General features: G+C 39.9%; 1 protein-coding gene across 2 annotated transcripts in view; it reads left to right on the top strand.

Annotated features, from left to right (window-relative positions):
* LOC136848845 (midnolin-A-like) overlaps positions 1–23,413 on the top strand; it is a 205,575-nt gene that overhangs the window by 170,652 nt on the left and 11,510 nt on the right. The window contains exon 1 of one of the 2 annotated variants that reach the window (XM_067121630.1): positions 18,698–19,015. The exons of the other annotated variant lie outside the window; for it this stretch is intronic. Coding sequence (XP_066977731.1) covers positions 18,977–19,015 — 39 coding nt within the window. The 5' untranslated portion in view covers positions 18,698–18,976. Of the gene's footprint in view, positions 1–18,697; positions 19,016–23,413 lie in introns of those variants that run through there. 2 annotated transcript variants of the gene reach the window in all.

The raw sequence follows: 23,413 nt of genomic DNA, 5'->3' as shown, positions 1-23,413 counted from the left end.
GGCCGAGCTGATAAAGTAACTGTCACCGTGTATCACCCCACTGACAGATATATTAGGATGTCCTTATCCTGCCGAAGTGGACCCATTCATTAGATGTGCACTGGATATTCCTAAAGCTTGTATCATGCTTAATGTTGAGTGTTGTTGCTTGTGATTTGGCATTTCATCTTTTCCTTTGTGATCGAGCTGTAGAGATCCGTTTGGAGTTTGCCTTGGTGTTTGGCGATCGACATTGTACCTCATGGCTACTCTCTACTTACGAAACAGTGGAGTCGCTACTTTGGGAATATTTGTGCTCATTTTCTTATAAATTATATCGTTTGTAAATGAACTGTAGCCCACGACCGTCTTTCCCTTCGTACCACCATTGTTTCCCTCTCTCTCTCTCTCTCTCTCTCTCTCTCTCTCTCTCTCTCTCTCTCTCTCTGTGCGCGTGCGTGTTCATCAGTCGCCTCTCCTCCCACCTGTCATATTGACAGTGCATGTATACTCTCAATGTTTTATGGTCGGTAGCCCCTTTCCTTCTTTTCCTTTACATCTCTCTTCATTCGTTTTATATCAGACCCGTTGTTTTCCTTTCATCTTTATTTTCTGTTTTTACTTTCATCCCTGTTCCTGCCGTTGCATTGTTTTCCGACGCAGTTTTTGGCGTTCGATGGGGATAGGTTTCGTTATGTGCACTTTCTTTTCGTGTGTTTTTCATTCCGTCTTTGTTTTTATTTTGCTGTAGATGCAGCTCATCTTTCCCTACGCCGTGGGCTGCGCCTCAGCTTTAAGTCGAAATGCGAAAACTTTTTTTTTTTCCCTCTCTCGAGTCCAGGAATAGATTGTTTCAAGACGTTAGTCGAGCATCCTTTTTTTTCTGCGCTGTAGTTGCTGGACGTTATGAGGTCACAAAGGAGATAATGTCACTGAAATACCGTGAGCTGAAGAAGCCCTGCACTAATGAATGGATTCGCGGCTGTTGAAGCGAAACAGAGCACCTGACTGTGACGGAATCACTGCAGAGGTTGATTTGATCTCAAGTTGAGTAGACGCCTCGTAAAGTAACGAGACTGCTTTGCTGTATATTGAACGAGGACACAAGACCTGGTGATTTGGAATTGGAAGTCGTTGTGCCGCTACCAAACAATGGGACCTGACTGGATGTATTAATTAGAGGCATTGCGTTGACGTGGATTGTGAAGGAAATATTCGGTATCTTTATTCACAATAGGCTGGATGAAGAAGTCGGAAAAATGTTTAGACATGAACAAGCCTTTTTATATAAAAAGGTAGGAGTTCCACAGACCAAATGTTTGTGTTAAGGTGCAGTGCGGAGCAGTAATAATATGGAATTTGAAAGCCCATTGGTGATGGCTTTTGTTGATTACAAAATGACATTTGACAGCGTCCATAGACCAATATTATGGATGGCCTTACCTGACTATGGTGTTCCCTTTAAATGTGTCAAGCGAAAGCTAATGTAATCATCCACAGATTAAGTAGATACAGTGTTGAGGAGTGTTGTCAAGGGAATTAGCAATTAATAGTGTTGTGCTCCAAGTTCTTATTTCACCTTTGCTGTTTGTCCTATTCTGGATTGTATAGTGAAGAAAGTGGTTGGAGATGGAAGAGAAGATTTAGATTGAAATAGCGATGGTAACATGACAGATTTGAAACACGCAGATGATGCTAGTTTATCAGCAAGACGCCACATCGTATTCGTAGAAGGGCGGGACTTTGAATAAGTCCAAGGAAAACAAAAACACTGAGGACAAAGTATGACCAAATGGCGAATAAACTTTTAGGAGAATAATTGGTGTCAGACGGCAGGGTATAGTTAGAGATGATATCAAAAGGGAAATGACTGGAGTTCCATGTGTTGATTAGATAGAGTTAAAGGGGGTTGGCTTAAGAGAGAATGGTACACGACAGTATCAGCTGGCTTCTGTGGGCACCAGAGGACCCAGGTCTTTTGAGATGAAAAATTGAGACGGGAGGCAAGAGGTGAGTGAAATTTTGTAGACGTGAGTGGCGGAATTTCACGGAGGATTTTGACGTTGCACGACGTTAGAGGCGATGATGAAGATGATGATGATGATGGTGATGGTGATGATGATGGAATTGAGGAGCATGAGGAGGATTAGTAGTTACGGGATAGTGCTACCATCACCATTTTCACTGCATCTCACGCTTTGAATGAAACTGTACCATGAGTTAATCCGTATTATCAAACTGGGTAGACGCACGAAGAAGAGGCCATCGAGACATTTAATGTCGTCTCGTTTGCTTTTGTGTCTGTGTCTTTTTGTGTCTGTGTCTTTCGTGCCACGTCACAGACAGACGCCGTGGAAATCAGTCACTGGAGCCCCGTCTTGGAAAGTGTGGGAGGTTGTAGCCTATGTCACCGTCAGTTCCTTGTACGTAGAACGTCAAGTCATATACTTATGCTTTTTAAATTGATGATTGCATGACGTGGTTCAGAAGTATGTTTCACGGATGCGCGCGTGCAGTTGCTTGAGTTGGAACAAAGAAGATGAGAGCTGTAGCACGGACAAAAGGGAAGCAAGCACACTTGACGCATTATGAACGCAGAGAGGAAAGTTTGGATTTACTTTCTTCGATGTAGTGCTGAATAATGACAGCTGCTCTCCCTGGATGAAATCGAGCCGGAAATAACAACGCGCGACGTTTGGAATACTATATTACAAAGTGTTTTTATTCTGTCTAGTTCTTAGTTACTCGTTACGCTTGAGGTTTATCGAATTTAAGTTGAGTAGCTCGTGTTTTCATAAGTTTTCATTTACTGATCTATTCTGGTAAAGTGTTGATATTTGTAACTCGTTTACAAACTCGTTTACATATTCCTATGTATTCTTTTGTGTAAATTACAAGTCTGTATGGTTTAACAATGTGTACATTTATAAAATCAACACATTTCTCGGTATTTCCGCGAACAGTTTTCAATCATCAAAATTCTTTTAGGTTATATGATTCTTGAAATTATGAATCTACATTTCCTAAAATCCTCTACTGTCGTATACACTACCCCGGGGGCAGCAAAGAGAATGAAATTCGTGCAAAATGACGTGTTTCAGGCATCGCATGGCATGCGTAGCGGTGGTTATCCAGGGAGTTCCCTCCAACCCGGAGGACGACACTGAGGAGGGTACTTGTTTTCGTCCAAATATTGCTCTTGGGAAGTGTGTGGTGATCAGCAAGTTAGAATTTTCCGTAATAATTTATGATTTAGGAGCAAATATGATATAATTGTGCTTGTCATTTGGAAATGGTGTTCAGTTATGGGAGGTTTCTATTGATCTTGAGGGTTTGAGACTTATGAAATAGTGTTTGCTTTTTATAAAACCGTAAATTGTTGTCGTTTATTGGTTGTTTGTAATGAGGTATCTACGAAAGATGCGGATTGAGTCATTCCGTTTTCCTCATATCACTTGGAAGAGACTTGACCTCCTAAGAAGTTTTCGAAAGATTTGAGGAACCAAACTACATCTTCGCAGAAGGAACAATGACTCTGAATTTGCTTATCCTCTGCGAAATGTAGGTCTGGAAAAATGATGATTTGCTCCTGTTTACGAACATCCTTTTTTGAAATAATGAGTAAATAATGATGTTTCTATCTTTCCATCAATCTGCTTTTCGCGGGGTAATGGTTGTAGTTCATAATGCACGGATAGGATAATAATATCGTCATGAGAAAATTTCCTTCTCTCTCTCTCTCTCTCTCTCTCTCTCTCTCTCTCTCTCTCTCTCTCTCTCTCTCTCATTGTTGATTGGTATATGTATTTGAATTACTGAAAGTGGGTGATTTCAGCAGAAAGGAAAGCGAATACAGTGCACGTCGGTGGAGCAAGACGAACCATTTGCTGCTTATGAAGGTGAAACAGTATTTGAGAATAAAGACTCGACGCGCGAGCATGGAAGGTGGTGGCTGCTTTGTTTGTTTCCTGTAGCCGGTAATGGAATGGATATGATAGCAGAGAGGAGCCACCGCTTCAAGGAACATGAAAGAGGGGCAAGATTTATGAAGGGTTAAAGGCGAACGACGGATGAAACGGACGACATTCGGCATTAAAAACGTAGATAATTCCGAAAATGTCAGATTTACGAGAGAGAGAGAGAGAGAGAGAGAGAGAGAGAGAGAGAGAGAGAGAGAGGGAGAGAGAGAGAGAGAGGCAATAAAAAAGGAATAAAGGGGACGAGGGGAGGGGGCCCCCCCGGACACCAGGTATGGAGAAAAGGGTGACAAACAAAGGCAGAGATAAAGTGGGGAAATATGCAAAGAAGCGAGGGGAAAGAAAGATAATAAACATGATAGATTAAAGAAAAGGAGAAAGGGTGAGGGGAGACAAAGGAAACAAAGAGAAAATATGAAAATGTTATGAAATGTGAAATATGAAAAGAGGGGCGAGAGGAAAATAAATTTAAATGTATATGGATGTGCAAAGTGTTTAGGCACGACCGGTAATGGAATAGCTAAGGGGGAAGGAGTTGCTAACGCACGCACATTCTTGTCGTGCACTTTGCTCGCTCGCTCGCTCGTCTTGTGTCGTCGTCGAGTGAGCAGCGGTAAATTGCGTATTATTCCTTCCAAACAGGAAGGTGGAAAGGGTAAACAGCACCGACTAGCCCGATGATTCCTGTATGCAGGCGCGTCAGCTGCTGAAAACGAGTTCGGTTTACAAACGAATCTCGTGATGCTCCTCAGAAACGGTGCGTGGCTGCTGGCCTGCTTTCGGTTTTCAGTGTGTAAAACGACGCCCAAGTTTTACGTTTCGTGGTTCCTCGTGTGCCTTTGTCAGATTGTCAGAGTATACTCTGCTGGACTGAGCCTTCACTGACGTATTAATTAGGTCGCTTAGTAATGGGGTTTGGCAATAAAATACGTAGGTGAGGTTTCGTTGATGTAAGAGAGTCAGAGAGTTCTTTGATGTTGTAAATATCCTGTCGCCTATTTGAACCTGTTTAAGGGCTGCATGTTGCGACGCACATATTTGTGGTGTAGTAAGAGAAGGCGAAACTGAGGGGAAATGTTGACTTTGCCAAAGAACGAGTTTGCTGCATGGAAATCCTTTGTCCAGAGAGAGAGACCCCATGAAGATGACGCCTCTTGCAGCAGAAGTCCACTGCGGCCTTGCAGGTTTTTGTGGTTCTGTACAACGAAACCAGCTTTGCTCTTTTTCAGTCTTGTCGATGACAATCGCTACTTTTAGAAACATCCTTGTCCTACCAGAATACTTGGTTATGGACGTTATGTTGACGGAACCAGTGCTTGAAGTTCATAGTATTTGTTTTTTTTTTTTTTTTTATTTACTTTTCTTGCAGGAAGCCTCGTGCAGTAATTTATTATCAGTAGTGTTTGGTGATTTACTCCTAATCTCTTTGCGTGTTGGAGTTTCTTACCATAGGTGAAAATGGTAGCCATTTTGTGATGTATAAAGATCGCACATGATCTCTTATAAGTTTTTCATATCTTATCTTTCGATATAAGGTTTTTCTTGTACAGTAGGTGCTCAGTTACTCTTTGTGATCACATTCGGGCCTCTTCGTGTAGATTTTAAACAGCGGTTACAAAATGGCTACGCGAATTCACTTATATTTAAGTATACTTAACATTAGCTTTGGTGTTAAATAAGGACTTATATAAAGTTTCTGTGGTCATTTGATTAGCTTTTGATGACATGATCTCATCCAGGTATCTCCCAGAAAGATACTCTTGAATGTAGTTCCTGGTATTTTACTTTTTAGCGTCATTCCTGAGAACGGTGGTTACCGAGAGGAAAGCCATTGTCCAGCGTCATTGCCTTGCCATTGTACAGCTTTAACGGCAGCATCTAAACGTCGAGAAATGATGAAACGAGGCGATTGTTGGACGATAGGTGTGACAGACAGCGTCCCGTCAGAACCTGCTTTGACGCGGCCTCTTATTGACACAGAAGCGGATGTGAGGTAGAGATCGCAACTTGAATTTGCTTTTGGTGAGGTCGATCCGGAAAGTATAGGTCGCAACACGGTTACTAGGAATTGTTTGTTTGCCCGGAATGAAAAGTTTCATCCGGGCTCGTCACCGGAATTGGTTGTTACGTTGATGCAGATGTAGGTTTTCCCCGCGGCCGCTCGTCCATACCGGCGGGATGTGTATTTCCCATCGCATCCTAATTGGAGTTGAGGGTATGCAGGCTGCACTGGGGATTCTCTTCGTGAGGCTTCTTGTTTATATCACGAGTCATGTTCGTTTTACTACGAAATGTAGACTGCGTCGTATGACGGCTGTACAAAGTCAAAAGTTTTGCAGACGCAAAGACTGTACGAAGGAAAGAATTGAAACTTTTATACATTTATAACGTTTAATTTTATTATATATATATATATATATATATATATATATATATATATATATATATATATATATATATATATATATATATATATATATATATATATATATATATATATATATATATATATATATATATAGAGAGAGAGAGAGAGAGAGAGAGAGAGAGAGAGAGAGAGAGAGAGAGAATTTTGCTGAAAGCATTTACGGCGGAAATGAAGGCCAGAATTCTAAGAATTACTGCAACAGTTGTCAGTAAACCAGTCTCGGCAGTTAGCCCAGACTGTTCTAGTAATGCTACACGGAATTCGGAAGCATAATAAATGCTAGAGATCCGGAATTGCATATCTAGCATCAACAAAATTATACCAACTATCTGAGAGGTTTCCAGTTAGAATTCAAATTTGATCAATCCTATTTGTTTCCATTGGAATTCAAATTTGATCAATCCTAATTGTTTCCGGTTGGAATTTAAATTTGATCAATCCTAATTGTTTCCAGTTGGAATTCAAATTTGATCAATCGTAATTGTTTCCAATTGGAATTCAGATTTGATCAATCATAACAAGGTCTGTCTAGAGAATGGTATATCAAGCTTCCTTCAGTCTAAACTTGTACCATAACACGAGGAGGTAGTTTATTGAATCACAATTCAGTCGAAACCCATAAGCTTAGAATCACGTTTAAAACTTACGTTATTTGATTCGTTTCCTCAGTTTGTCCAAGAATTGTGAGTGGGTGGTGTTTTTAAATCAAGTGGAATTCATAAGGTTGTTGAGGAATCTGTTCTTCGAACGATGTCGTTTTTTGTAATGTCACAACCAGCTTTCAGATGCAATTATGTGGATGTAATGCGTTGAAGTATTTAGAATTGTGCACTGAAGTTACAGCATTTTCTTCTTATCTGCAGTACGTAAGAAGGTGCTATATATATATATATATATATATATATATATATATATATATATATATATATATATATATATATATATATATATATATATATATATATATATATATATATATATATATATATATATGTATATATATATATATATATATATATATATATATATATATATATATATATATATATATATATATGTATGTATATGTGTGTGTAACTTTCTTGTTATTGTGATTTCTTCCTAATCCGTTTGTAATAATTTTACGAGAATTAGATTCTACATTGCAAGGGGTTTTATCTTCGGGATGAGAAACGGCAAATAGAGTGTTGATCAAGTTTTGGTGTTGAATTTCCACCTAATCGACACAAGTGTCGAGGGCCGCTCCCATAGTCTTAAATGTCACTCGCTGGGTTTTTCATAACTCTTCTTCTTCCCTGTTTCTTCTGATCAGAGTATTGGAAGTTCTTTTCTTTTATTAAGTATCGGACGTATTCAGCTTCGGACTCGGTGTCTGATGTCAGAATTTTTTCGTTATCCCTTTATTGGAAAAGCCTGTTGAATCAGAAATCAATTGTCGGTAGCAAATCCTAGGTTCAAAAAAAAAAAAAACGGGAAAAGTAAAAAAAGGCGAGACAGGAAAGGAAAGACCTCGCCGTCGTATAGATGTTGTCACCTCCAGTTCTTGGCATCATTGTTGGCCGTTGCATTATTCCTTCGTATCGAACCGTGACCTTTCTCGTTTCCCAGGTGGTCCTATGGATGTGCCGGCGGCGGACGCCCTATTGATCTGCCTAGATTCGATAGGCGGTGTTTCTGAGAAATTGCAAATCAATTACTTTTCGATAAGACTTTTGATGCATTCTTCGAACGGGGATACGGTCAGTGCTTCAGTCCACTGATGCAGGTAGTAGCCTATAGCCCAGTGTGGGTAGCTGTTCATGTTTCGAGTTTGTGTCACCTTTAACAGCTTGAACTCGCTGATAATGAGATAGACGAGTGAAATAAGCTGGTGGACTCGGATTAGGGTTAATTTGCACCAGCGTGATGCATCGTTTCTTTCGAGAAATATGTTGGAGTTGCGTAAATGGGTCCTTATGATTTCTAAAGACTGACATTTGTGTTTGAGATTGACGTTTTTGATATTTGGTTATGTGAGAAACAAGGACGATTTCAAGATGATCCAGGAAATAACGTGCACGTTGCTGTAGTCCCCACGGCATTTGAGTGCTGCTGCTGCTGCTGCTGCTGTTGCTGCTGTGCAGACGGGTCTCCAAGTAGTCGTTGGCAGGGCTGGAAGATTGGATTGGAAATGGGCGGGATGTTGCTCTGGGTGGTGGGTGGGGGAACAAACTATTGCTTTCCGAAATCCATGTCTGGAGGGTCGGGCACGGTACCGAAAACCGATACTTTGCTAGAATTTAGAAAGAATTGCCAATACGTCGATGGCAAACAGGTTATCGGCAAATACAACGCTAAGTCAAACGTAAGGGACTTGGCTGAGGGACGGGAAAGGAGGAGGAAGGATCGCCCTGGCCTAAGAACCGTCTCCCATGTGAGACATGGAAGAAGAAGAAGAAGAAGAAGAAGAAGAAGAAGAACCAGCAGCTGCTGCAGTATCAGTAGGACTAATGCATATATATATACGTGTATATATGTGTGTGATTGTAATCACTTTTGTACGTGATTCATGTATCACACATAACCACAGGTGAAAAATGAGAGACGGGATGTAGTTCATGACCGGTTTCGACTTTATTTCCAAGCCATTGACGAACGGCTGATATTATAGTAATAGAAGTCACAAATATATATACTACAGAAACAGTACTGACGAACATACACAACCGTGGCTTCTGTTACAATGTATCAATTCTCCGTCAATGGCTTGGAAATAAAGTCGAAACCGGTCAGGACCTACCCTACACCCCGTCTCTTATTTTTCACCACCTGTGGTAATGTGTGATCATATATATATATATATATATATATATATATATATATATATATATATATATATATATATATATATATTTGTGTGTGTGTGTGTGTGTGTGTATAAGGCATATAATACTTATTTCAACATAAAGCCATACCCCTAACATGGGTGGCTTCAGAGAAAACACAACACAGGTGTCATTGCCACTTGTATAGTCCCTTACAGAATCCTGAATGAATCCAAGGTGTGGAAGACTTCTGCACCTCTTTGCACACCTTGGCAGAAGGCTCGTCAGCACCGCATAGGAGCCCCTTAAACACTCTTTGCCATTCACCTCCGTCTGGCAAGCTTTTTCATGCTTCTTGAATATGAAGGCCTTGCCTCCCAGTATCTTTTATTTAATCTCTCCACGACATTTTAGGTCTTCCTCCTAATACTTCTCAACAGACACACAGCCTGTCACCAGCGCTAACCTTATTATTATCTTTTCCAACCTTTCCATTCTCCTTACTCGACATATTCTTCATAAATAGTTACTCCAGTTGTTTGCCTAGTCTTTTGCACTCACCCTGCTATACCTCTCTTGCGTCACGCATTCTGTAACTAATCGTCTTTCATTCTGCCAGCCTCCGTATAATTATTCCCAATATGTGAATCAACCGCGTTTGTTTTACCAACATCCATATTGAGAGTTAATCGCCCCGTCTTTATGGTTTCCTTATACCTTCGTAACGTTACTTTTGTATATATTTAGTCTCAGTTTTCTTCTGAAATGTTTAAACCATTAAGCCCTGCCCGGTAATACCTGCAGTTTATCTTCATGTCCCAAAACAGCACTTTATGATGTGGAAAAATCATTCATTCCGCTTTCTATTCACTGAAGATTTTCTGTTCCCGTAACTTTTCGCCGACATCTCATTTCCTTTTTCTGACTAACAACATTACTCTTATCTTCCTGCAGTCCCATTTTCTCCCTTAGATCATACCATACACCTCCCGTTTTATTATAAGTTTTGTTGTACCACTGTAACCCGTACAATCTGACCTATAACATTTGCCTCTATACACAAAGGCTTAATGTTTTTGCCCAGTTTTGAGCTTTTCCTTTATACCGACATTACTTACAAACCACGGCTAGCTCTACTTACCTAATTTTTTTCTCACTATCGCCCTATCTTTTTTATTTTCCTGCACACCATACATGATCTTCGCAAACGCTCGTGCATTCAGACCAAGTTGTAATGAGAAACTTCCAGAAACAGCAGTCATCAGCAGGAGGTCATGTGAAGAGACGCTTCTGCAGGATGTGGGATGTGCTGTTTGTGCTGTCGTTGCACACTGTAGGGGAAAAGAACCAGAAGGTGAAATAGAGACCTAACTGCAGGTGTATAAAGAATATGGAGCTGGATGTATTTAAAATACATTACTTATACGTGATTAGTCTGCACACAAACAAAGCCACTCCAACATCAAAAAACATAACAGACACATCAAGCGTTTCGACTGTCGACCTAACAGCGCAACAACTTCTCGCTGCTGGGAGAAAGGGCGCTGGTGACTGGTACAATACATGTACATACGCTACCGGGGTCTAAGCGATGACAGGCAGGGCAGCCGATCGAGACTACGGTCTACCCCAAGCCAAATCAAAGTCCTTCAAAAGAAGGCACCGTGCTTACCCCATACAAATGGGAAAAAAAGCACTTTCAAAGAAGAAGAATACGTGATTAGTCTGCAGTAGTTTATGTGATTTCAGTGTCTGTAGATCTGTATTCTGTCATTCGTAGTGCACATTTATTTTCTTGTATGGTGTCTTACTTTCAACCAGCCTTACCTAACACGAGTTCATTGATACTCGATCGGGAGCAGGTCTTGTCCAAATAATTTCAGCCTCGGTGTAAGATTAGTTTGAAGTTAGTTTAGGGCCGAAATAACGGATACTAAAAGGTCGACTCGCCTTGGGGCCCGTCCCCTATCTTCTTGTGAGTTTACAAATCAGTGTTACAAGAATAAAATGATCCAATCCGTAGCTTTCCAAAGAGCATACGTACTTTAATCAGTGCTTATGACACCAATGAGTTCACGAAATCCATCATGTAGGCAGTGTAATTGAGGAAATGGTCTATTAGGTTTAAAATCAGTTTGACTTTCATTGTGGATGCTGTACAGTTGGTCTTAAGATTAAAGTATGATACTTAGAACGTCTTCTTTTTCTAAAAGTTGACTGGTCTTCTCTCAGTTTGTAGAGAGTCACTTTAAATATAACTCAAGGCAGTTGGTGATACTGCTATGCGCCAATAATTTCCGCATTCCTTGCTAATTGTTTCATCTGACATTTCTTCCCGCCCTACCACCTCCATGCATTAGGTAATGTTTCGTTTCTGCAGATATTTGTAGACAACCTCGCTAGCCCTTTTGTTTTGTGAGCTGTAGCTGCTGCAGCATTTCTGGAACGATGCTGTCCATCGCTGGTGCCTTATATTTCTGTTTTGGATTGCACTGAGTATTAAAGCTAGGTCATTTCAAGATTGTGAAAGTGAAGGTCTTGCTGAATGTGTGGAAAATATAAGATATAATGCATATAAATGGTTGTGAATCACTGTCATATTAACAATTACTTGGGTGTCATGTGTGCATTTGCCTAACGCACAAGTTATGATTGAGAATAGTCCGTTTGTTTATTTTAATTTGGAGACATAAGTTCCTTCTGACTGGAATTAATTTCCATATTGATCAGAGAAGTAAAGATACTCTGACAAGGTTTCTAAACCACAAAATCGCAAAGAATACTGTGCATAAAATCTTACGAAATATTAAAGATAATACTTTATTTGAATTGAATCGCTTTGACTGGGCAGTCTTTCAACTGACATGGCGCAGTAACAGACAAACATTGAACTATTGATCATGGGCTCGGCTTTTGTGTTTGTTCAGTTAAGAATGAACCTAAGGAGATTTTAATGGCGGCAGTTGGTACTCTTTCAAGAGTACTGTGTTGTTTATCCTTTTGGGATCTACTTGTAAAAACGCAGCTCTGTTACAGAAATGTCAAATGTTTCTGTACTCAGTGTGCATAAAAACGATGAGATTAAATCCATGGAAAGCTTTCCGTCTCAATGTCTTCTCTGTTTTTCTTTCAAGAAAAAACTTGCGTAAAAAATGTCTTAAAAGACGACTCTGGAGAAGATCCCAACTCGAGAGAATATTCCCAAAGAAAACATGACGCTCGCGGAAAAAGGAAGCATACCTGAAAAATCACTTTTTCAGTCGAATTGTGGCCCCCGTACCGCAGCTCCATTAGATAGAGGGACGCAAAAAGCAAAGTAGTAGTTGTAGAAAGCTTTGAAATTGTCTTCATATCTTTATACAAACGTACCGTGTGTATGAAAACGGCTTCTTTTTCAAATGCATTGCAGTGTTTCCTGTTTTGTTAAGACACCTTTAAGCCTCTCCCTCTGCATAGGAATAGAAATGCGGGGAGTGATATCGGAAGTTATTGCCTTTTTGTATAGACAATTTTAGAATGAGATCATTTTTACGAAATTGCATTTTGGCTTATGTGGTGTTTCTGTTCAAACGCGTCTTTAGTTCGAGTGAAAAAAGGTTTAGAAATACTTTGGTTTTAGGCTTAGATTTGTCATTTGTAGATCACGGGGCGGGGAAGACTTTTTTTAAATCGTCAATGAAATCGTCGGGATGTAGAGAGGGAGCTTTAGAAGCAGTGTGTAGAGAACCAGACATCCTCTCGTGCATCCCAAAGGCTGATGCAAATGGCTGTTGAAACTATATGATTCACAGATATAGAGAAGTCCAGGCTAAAGGCAGTATTGAGTTTTCATTTAAGGAGACAGCGCATGCGCAGGGACGTGGAAGCAGGGAGGGGAAAAGTGGGAATAGGGCGAGGGGAGGCTTTAAAGCGAGGCACTGAATGGCCTGACGTGAAGAAGAGGTGCCTCTATAGACAAGGCCTCCGCGATGCAGCATTGATGCTGCCTCTGCTGCTGCTGCTGCTGTTTCTGCTTCTGCTTCTGCTTCTGCTGCTTCCTGGCCATAGGAAGGGGCGGGCGCCTTTCATACAGCATTTTGCTCGTTCCCACCGAAACGCTGCATAGGCCGTTATTAAATTTCAAGCGAACGGGGCTTTAAGCTTAATCGATTATATTTCAGGTGTGTGAATGCTTTGGAAATCCCCTTTGATGTCTCGTGTTCGCCACGGCACAAAGGCAGCATTTTGTATAGTAGGCAGACATGCTGCTGTCCGTTTGGGAGAAGCACTTGTCTTTGAAACGTGGCCTCTCTTCATTTCCTCTGTGCTTGCAAGCACAGGATGCGATTATGCGCGCGTATGAAAGTGCTACGATGCAGAGGAATAAGAGGTTTTCATTCTTAAACATTTAGATAAAGATCAGGACAGCTGAAATATTCTCCAAGACGATGACTTTTTACGTTACTCGAAACAGTCGTGCCGATGAAGATGTTTAACACGATTTTTCAATGAGCATTTTTCTCATTAACAAGCGTAGCTTTCCCCTTTAAAGGTATTCGTGATAAAGTAGTGAGCCTTACTTTTTTATGAACGTTTATTTTACCAGCTTATCTTAGCAGGATTCTAAAAGTTCACGTATTTATGTATAAAATACCTGGGTTGCCAGAGAGTAATCATAAAACTCCTGTGTAAGCAATATTATTATTTTTATTATTATTATTATTATTATTATTATTATTATTATTATTATTATTATTATTATTATTATTATTATTATTATTATTATTTCTAAAACATCTTAAGGTGTCTTAAAATTCTGACTTAAAACAAGGGATGTACGTTTGGTTTTGAAGGGTGAGCGCAACACTTTGATGGAGCTGCAAATTCAGTCGTTAATATATAGAGGAAACGGTGTCAAGTAAAAAAAAAATGATTAAATCTTGGTTTATATATTCATTCATTCGTTTATTTTGATGAGCATGCACTGCTAATTTTGTCAGTGGCAGTTATGCAAATGAACTGCATTTAGGTTATTCAGCAACCATCGGAGTGGCGGATTGTATCTTGATGAATTGTTAATATTCGGTATACATTAAAGGTCGATGTATAATCTTACTTAGGCATTACTTAAAGTTCTTTTGCTGTACTTCCATTCATAGTCTCTGTCTTCCATCTTGCTATCCATCCTCCCGTAACACTTGTTCCATAGCGCAACTGCTTTGAGGTTTTCCTCGTGCTTCACCTTTCAAGCTACTCACAATTTCCCTTATGTCCCTTATGCCTCAGGGACTTGGGGCCAGGGAATCGCACTCGTTTCGGGGTATCTCTCAGACTTGGATTGCCAACTTGGTGTCTTGCCTGCCTGCCTGCCCTGCAAGAATTAGTGCCCTAGGGCCAACCGCAAGAAATGGACGTCCGTTGTTTAAGCACATCTGTTATATTTGCGTTCTTGCTTGTCACAGAAGCAGTGCCAGTTTACTTGCTTGCTATCTTGGTGTCTTGCCTGCCTGCCTGCCCTGCAAGAATTAGTGCCCTAGGGCCAACCGCAAGAAATGGACATCCGTTGTTTAAGCACATCTGTCATATTTGCGTTCTTTCTTGTCACAGAAGCAGTGCCAGTTTACTTGCTGATATGTTGGGAACTGCTTCAAAATCCTCTGGCTGTTATGAATCGGTGGATGTTACGGAACTTGTATAGTTGGTACACATTTTTGAAAGGTCCATTTGTTGTACTTATAATTTATAAGAAAACGTGAGGAGGCTTGAAGAAATCTCCCATCTGTGAATTTCTGCTCCTCACCAAACATTCCTTTATCCTACGTAATTTCTTCGCGGAATCATTCATTTTACATTTTTTATGTTCCTCATTAGTTGCATGTTTTTAAGATAAGGCCTCTTCATTCTCTTTGAACTGCGATTCATTCTTTTCACGTTGAGTTTCCACATCTTTTTCAAAGGGGTGAATCGAATGAAAAGCTCCTATGAGATATAGACTACTTTGTCAATATATGAACGGGGCTCCCAGCGCTTATAAGGAGTCTGAGCGTAAGGGAACTAAATCTGAGACATTTTTCGAAAAGACCCTGGTTTGAAGAATGCGCTCAAGGGCAGCAGACTGGTCTTTCTTTAGCTATGCCACTGTGGTAAATAAGTACTTTATGGGTATATATAGGAATTTATAATCTGGTGGTCTGTAGGAGCTATTTCACTTTGTACAATGTGCTTCTATAAGATTTTTCAGACTAAAGTCTAAAGTAAACTTAAGGAAAACAACAGCAGATGAAAAAAAAGATAGTAATGTAGAAGAGGTTGCGTATGACAAACAAGGGAACGGCATCACACCTTCCCTTATCTCAACTCCTCTTTCATAGTTGAAGGGTTTTATACTCAGGCTACTCGAGCATGAGGGTTGAATTTGGATAAGTGCCATTGACGAGCGGTGCCAAGCTGACCAATTTGATGGAAAACGTCATGGCGAAACGGAAAGCATTTGATGACGAGATTGAATACAAAAATTTTAAAGTAACCAGTATGCAGTCATTATACAGTTTCCAGTGGTGGTTGTCTTAAATCATCCGTCATTCATTATAGAGAGATATACGGCAGTGCGTCATCCCGATTGCTTATCTCTGGATAAACAGCTTATATCATTGAGGAGACTTTTTTCATAACGGATGATCAGTTCCTCCCCGAGAGTCCGTCGTATTTAACCAGAGAAGATTATTTTTCAGTGTTTCGAAATTGTTAAATTATCCGAGATTGAAAATTGGAAATGTTTTTATTTCATTTTTGTCAGTAGTCAGATGAAGTGGTGTTTCACTTTCTGAGTGATAATAACGGAAGAAATCTAGAACTTTCTCTAAGGAGCACTGAAATAAAAAAAGAAAATTGTAATGTTTCATTATTTAGAAACTAAATATCGGTACAGAAGACTAAAACTATCTTTACGCTTTACGCTGCTTATTTAAAACTACAGCACAAGTCGGCTATGACCACACCTCAACCCTCTCGGTAGGATAAACTGGGTATGGTGTAACTTGGTGCAGCATATATAATTATGCACACATTTGCATGGAAGGAGATTGTCTCTCTGTACAAAACTGTTTGTTACAATTGTCATTGCGATTACCCTTAGACGATGCTTGAAGCGCTTCCAGTCAAACTTGATACAAAGGCGGACCGTCGTACATAGGTATCCATTCGGGAAGGTTAGGTTTGTCCGGATGTCTTACACGTACCTACCTTGGTATTGCAGCTTCTCTAGAAGAGGTCAGGGGGATACTAGTCGAGCCTAAGGTAGATCATTATATGTAGATGACCTTGAAGGGAGATCGTTGTACTCGTATGTCTCTTCGATATTTGTCGGTTACGCCTATCTTGTCATCGCTAATGTTGATATATAGGCCTACACAACAGAAGGGATTTCAGCCAAACTTGGTATACAAAGGAAGATCAGCATGCGAAGCGTTGTGTAAAATGAGCTTGTGCATCTGTCTCCATCACTGAGGCTCTCACTTGCCTAATGTGAGCTACTCGTACTCAGTCGAAGAGATTTCATCAAACTTGGAAAAAAGTTGAATCCTTATGTGTACCGTGCAGTAAGCAAGGTCGCTTGCCAGTCAGCATGTGTGCCTCGCTTACTTAGTCGTAGCAACTCCTGCAAAGTAGAAGGAATTTCGGTGAAATTTTTAATAAAAGGTAAACCATCTGGCGTAGTTTTGCATGAAGGTGTCTGTCTGTGTGATCCGCTTATCTTCCCATGGCAGTAACTAGCACTTAGTATGAAAGATTTCAGTTAAAACTTAGTACATAGGTGGACCATCATGCATAAAAGTCCGTCTGTTGGTCCATGGATGTGACTGTCACACCTTGACTTCGCGAATCCTCATACACTTTTGAAGCAACTTCAGCCAAAGCTGATACAAAGGAGGCATTCATGCATAGATATGCATGAAAGGGAATAAACCCTTAATAATGTCAAAGATTGCATACCAGTTTTTCGTATGTTCAGACGTGGGCCAAAGTGAAATCGGGGCACAAAAGACCGCAGACTTCTGCCTAACGCCGCTCCGGGATAAAAGTGTCTGAGTGTACTTTTACCGCAATGGTACTTTCAACATTTCATCAGCCATTATTCTCGTAGAAAGAAGTTGGTTTGAGCATGTATTGATTTGACAATGGTCACAGAGAGCCCGTTTTATTTTGGATCCTATACTTTCTCATGCAAGGCCGGTGCCGTGGGTGCAACAGATGAAGGGCTACCCCTTTAACAATCCACCGTTGGCCAGACGTCAGGCCACCAACAATACGAAACAGGCTGCGTAGTATAGTTACTTGGTGAATAACAGTGTTGCCTTTTGGATGATGTTCACGTGTTAATGTTAATTGTTAGTTATATAACGTTAACTCATCATTTCCTATTTTTATTAGTTTTTATCTGTTGCTATTTTAATTTACGTTTGACTGTACACTAATATTTTCATATTAGTTAGTTGCCACGGCACCTTTAGAGGATTATGATGTAAGGCCTAACTTGCGCGTTACTTGGAGATCCGAACGCAGCACTAAGTTCCTCGCTGGGGGAGTGGGTTCCGTTCTCAGCTAGCACTCTGCTGGCCGCGAGTTCGAATCTCCGACCGGCCAATGAAGAATAAGAGGAATTTATTTCTGGTGATAGAAATTCATTTCTCGCTATAATGTGGTTCGGATTCCACAATAAGCTGTAGGTCCCGTTGCTAGGTAACCAATTGATTCTTAGCCACGTAAAATAAGTCTAATCCTTCGGGCCAGCCCTGGGAGAGCTGTTAATCAGCTCAGTGGTCTGGTTAAACTAAGGTATACTTAACATAGAACGCAGCACTTGTTATGAAATCATGAAAAAGTTGTTTACGAAAGACGCATGGGATGAGATTTGCGAATTCAGCCTTATGACGCTAAGGGTTTCCTGAAATTCCTACCTTATGCTGAATTGCCTTTGACCAGGGAAGGCTTGCGTTATGGCAAGTCTCGCATAGCAACGTTCGAGTGTCATAACGACGACGAAAGAAAAAGAAAGAAGAGACGAAACAACTCGCCAGTGAATATTGGCATACGAAGCAAATGACACGTTTCATTGAGAGCTGGAGAAACGCAAGAAAATCCAGCGTAAAAACGGAGAGAAAGGGGGTCGCTTAGACAAAGAGAATATAACGTCAATAAAAAGCGATAATGTAGATATTATTAAGAACAAAGAAAGGGAGAATGATAAAGAGGGGAGAGAGGAAACTGAAGCGAAAGATGCTCGTCCCTGAAGGGAAGTAACAGTCGTAATTAGAAAGAGGTAAAAATTGTATTGGCGAAGGAAGGGGAAAGGCGAAAGGGATGATGGAAAAAGTCACGTATTGGAATACACACGCGGGCGCTCGCGCGTGCGCCGAGAGATCGGGTTATTAAAACGAGAGTACAACTTAGGGGTTGAGGTAAAGACAAGGAAATGTCAATAACTGGTGCAGAGAGAGAGAGAGAGAGACTATGTCATACAAAGCAGAGACAGTCGCTTGCGTATTGTATTCCCTACTGCATTTGCCATTCGGGTAGAACCTTCCTCTGTTCATCTTAGTTTATACTGCAGCTTCTATGCATTGTTTCATATTGTCTGCTCTCTCTCTCTCTCTCTCTCTCTCTCTCTCTCTCTCTCTCTCTCTCTCTCTCTCTCTCTCTCTCTCTCAAGTTTACGCGCACGTTCCCCGTTGTGGATTGCTCATTGACATTTCAGCTCGATACTTCGATGGTGGCAGTTCGATAGCTCGATATGACGCCGTCCGCCGGGGATGATGGTAACTCTTGTTATAGGCAGGACGGTGGTAGCGGTGAGTAATGGGGATTAAGTGATAATAAATTTAATCTCTGGTTGCGTATTGATGTCTCTCTCTCTCTCTCTCTCTCTCTCTCTCTTGAACTGACCAGGTAAGGGTGCACTCTTCAACGAAGATGCGAGGACAAGCAGAAGTCTGTCTCCCCATCGCTCTTAGCTAATGTTTGGATCACTTCATTTACGATGTCTCTGTCGTTTCTCTGATATTCCTGTGAATAGTGCAAATCATTCACAAGTCTTTTACAACTGGTATCAGTTTTCTCTATTTTGTATTCAATGTATGTGACTAGGCTGAGTAAATTGACTCCAGGCAGAGTCTAATGTCGGTTAGGAGTTTGGACAGTTACACTCTGCTCTCCGGTTCGAATGAAGCTCTGCGTCTGCTACCAACTCGTCAGTATCCTTAAATAAAGATATCATATTTATCAGATAGATCAAGGTTGTTTGTGGAGGATGTGCATCTTTTATTAGGCATCCCCCCCCCCTTTGGCCAATTAAAGGCTTCTGTATGCACAAATTAATTCTTGTCTATCGCCTTCATTTGGATCACTGCCTCCACCCTCACATAATTTCGCTTCTCTCTCTCTCTCTCTCTCTCTCTCTCTCTCTCTCTCTCTCTCTCTCTCTCTCTCTCTCTCTCTCTCTCTCTCACACATTCAAAACTTTAATTTTGTTGTTGTAAATTCATATTCGCAGCACAAGCACCCACGTTTGCCTGCAAAGAAAGTTGGGTTGGTATATATGTATGAATATATGTCTAATTCATGTGTATATTTGACCTGACGAAAAGAAATGTAATTGTATATTGGTTCGAAAGAGTAGTAAGCTACAGTACAGGTAAAATGGTCTCTTGCAGCAAAGTGATATTCACTTCATTTTTCTGTCATCAGAATTGTCGCCACAAGATTAGCGTTTAGCGATGGGGAGTCCTTTAACAGGAATGATTTGTTTCAAGGAGATTATTTTCCAGTCTCCTGAAAATTTCATCCAAGGAGCTCGACCCATTACCAAAGACCCCCTTTTTTTTTTTACTTGCAAGGAAATTGCTTTTAGCTTGCAGGCATGGAGTTTAAAGATGCGACGTATGTCCTATGTCTTTCATAGGTCCACCATGTATTCAGCGCGCGCGTGCGCTACACACAGAAAGAGAGAGAATTTATTTTATAGGCAAGGGTTTTAGAATTTCACCGGCAAGTGTGTGTGTGTCTGGCGGAATTGAGCTTCAGAATTTCCAGAACTGTTCCTCTTTGTTTATGCAGAGCAACCCTTTCATCATTTAATGATTCTATCCTCTTTGGAACTTACAGGGCAAATCTGTGTCGTTTGTTTGCATATTTCATAGTTTTCACTCTTTACTTATTTCTGAGGCACTCTCAAAAAAAAAAAAAAGTGATACTACCAAGAAACGTAAGACTACAGTCAACACTACATGTGCCATTCATCATCTTGTTCAGGCAAAAGTTCTCCTCTAACAAAGCAATCCTCCACGAAACGAAATATTCTCTTCTGGTTTTTCTCCTTTATATATATATATATATAAATGGATGTGTGTGTGTTCCACATATACTCTGAAATGCATTGAGCGATTTCAACCAAACTTGGTATACATATGACTTACTGTCTCAAAAAGAACTTTTTTTTGGGGTAAGACATCACTAGCACCAAAGGGCACCAAAGGGGGTGAGGGTGGAAGGGCTTTCTCGAAACAGAGCTGGCTATGCCCGTAGACTAAGTGACTTTACGAGTTTATCATACCTAATTTTGGTATACATATGACGTACTGTCAGGAAAAGAATACTGTGGGGGGTCAGACATCTATGGCACCAAAGGGGGTGGGGGTTGGGAAGGGGATGACAGAGAGAAAATGAGAGAGAATAGAGGGGATGTTAGGGAGAAGAAAGAGGGAAAGGGACAGGGAGGATTGGAGAGAGAAAAAGAATGAGGGGAAGGAAGTGAGAGAGAGTAGAAGGGTTGCTAGGGAGAAGAAAGGGGGAAAGAGACAGGGATCGTTGGAGAGAGATAGAGAGAGAGAGAGAGTAGAGGGGGTTTTATGGAGAAGAAGAGGGAAAGAGTCAGGGAGGTTGGAGAGAGAGTGAGAGGGAGAGGAAGTGAGAGAGAGAGCAGAGGGGGTGGTAGGGAGGAGAGAGAGAGAGTTTATTGGGGTTGTCATTCAGAGTTTTCCCAGGCAGTGCTGGGTTGTTTATATATATATATATATATATATATATATATATATATATATATATATATATATATATATATATATATATATATATATATATATATATATATATATAATAAAAAGAGACCATATAAATGCCAAAAGGTAGAAAGTTAATGCTATATATTTCGGAGACAACTGTCTCCCTCGATGGAATTCTGTTTTAACAGAAAATATTTCACAGTCATATATATATATATATATATATATATATATATATATATATATATATATATATATACACACATCACACACACACACACACACACACACACACACACACACACACACACACACACACACACACACAAAGAAAAGAACAACACAGTTCATGCTGTGCAAAAAAAAACTTCCTAAGCATTAGTAGGTATATACATCTTTCACAAAGGTTCACCATTAATCTATATAGGTGTGCACACAACTCATTGCTCTGTTCACCTCTCTTGCAAACTCACACTTGATATATATTTTAAGGACCCTCCATAACAGTATCTTCATTCCATCTTTCCTGTACTTTTTAGGCCTTTTATGTTCTCTCATATCATTGATGAATAATACAGGCTTTTTGCCAAAATTTCCTCCATTCTTCCCACATGACCAGTCCATCATGAGATACTGATCTTTTTTTTTTTTTATCTATATCAATACTTTTATACTTCTAAGTATTTTCACATTTCTTGTCCAATCAGTGTATATTATGCTTTATACTACACAGGCAGTTCATCTTAAAAGTTATTCAGCATCCACACTCCTCTCCCATAAAGGAGGTTGGACTAAAAATCCATTCATATATTCTCACCCTGTGCTTTCATAGACATTCCAAGTCTTCTCCCACACTTTTGAACACACCCTGTTTTCTTGCTTCAATTATTCTGTGGCTTACCCCTTGTCTGTGATAGCATGACCCTTTATTTCAACTTCCAAACTTTCATATTTAAATCAACAACTTCCATTCCTCCATCATCCATATTAGCCCTTTGAGAATCCAGTGATGTCATCCACTGGAAAATATCAGCAAACTTCCTGTTAGGTTATGAAGATCTCAACTTCTCAGTACACATTCCGGTCGAATTTAGGTTTTGTACTCAGAATCAAACTCAAAATATGTTTTCTTTATGCAATTTTTACATTTTTTGGACATAATGCAATAAAATACAGTAGTCTAGTTTGAAGTGACACCAAAATCAGCTTTTTGGCCATGGAAAATAAATTCACAGTGAGCACAAAAAGAAAAATATTGTTATACTATATAATTAATCAGTTTGTTCCTTGCCACAGATAAATTTTTGACCCCCCAAAAGCTCAGAGTTGATCATTCATAACTCCATCTTTCTTGTTTCCATTTACCCTCTTGTGTATGTTTCCTTTCTCGACTTTCAGTCATTTTCAAACACCACTAATTTCAACAGTTTCTCTACTACAGTAAGCACTGTATTGGGAATCAGTTTTCAAGGAATACCAAAAATAGCTTCCGTGAGTTGGGTGGAAATGCTAATTAGAGTTGAAGAATTCTGATATGTCCTGTGAAGCACTCTCTCTCTCTCTCTCTCTCTCTCTCTTTAACTTGAAACCTTACCATCATAATTAGGAAAAATTACAGTAGAGGCATATCCAAGCTATAGTACTCAGTAGTTTCTGGTTCAACTATAAAAAAGAAAAGTAAGAGAAGAAAGTTTTAATTATTTTTGAGAAGAAAATAGATTTACAATTGTTATTAAACTTTGTCAAAACCTTTTCTGTGTAATTATGATTATCCTTACAACTATTACACTTTTTTAACAATACAGGTTCATCAGATCATGGTATTTGGTAAGAAGGTACCACATGGATCTTCACTTATTTGATCCAAAAAATTATGTTAACTGCCTTTTAAGGTTACAAAAAAGTCCATCATTGTTAACAACTAGATGTGGGTCTCTTCAAATGTAACTATCAAAATTTTAATGTTTTACTTGCCCGTTAATTCTAATTGGTGCAAAAATGTAAGTTCCAATTTCCTTTATTTTTGAGGTACAGTGAAACTGGACATAACACTGATTTGTCACTTAATCAGATTTGCACTATTTTGTAGATTGATCTGAAACAGTTCTTTCATGAAGTTTCAGTGTTATAAAAAGTGGCATGTGGTTTAGATGGCCAAGCCCAGACTCTCTGGATTTTCACCGAATTCTT

Source organism: Macrobrachium rosenbergii, chromosome 19, assembly GCF_040412425.1.
Source record: "Macrobrachium rosenbergii isolate ZJJX-2024 chromosome 19, ASM4041242v1, whole genome shotgun sequence".
In the NCBI taxonomy this organism is placed as follows: Eukaryota; Metazoa; Arthropoda; class Malacostraca; order Decapoda; family Palaemonidae; genus Macrobrachium; species Macrobrachium rosenbergii.
The sequence above is the reverse complement of the archived record's forward strand: the minus strand, read 5'-3'. Positions and strand labels throughout refer to the sequence as shown.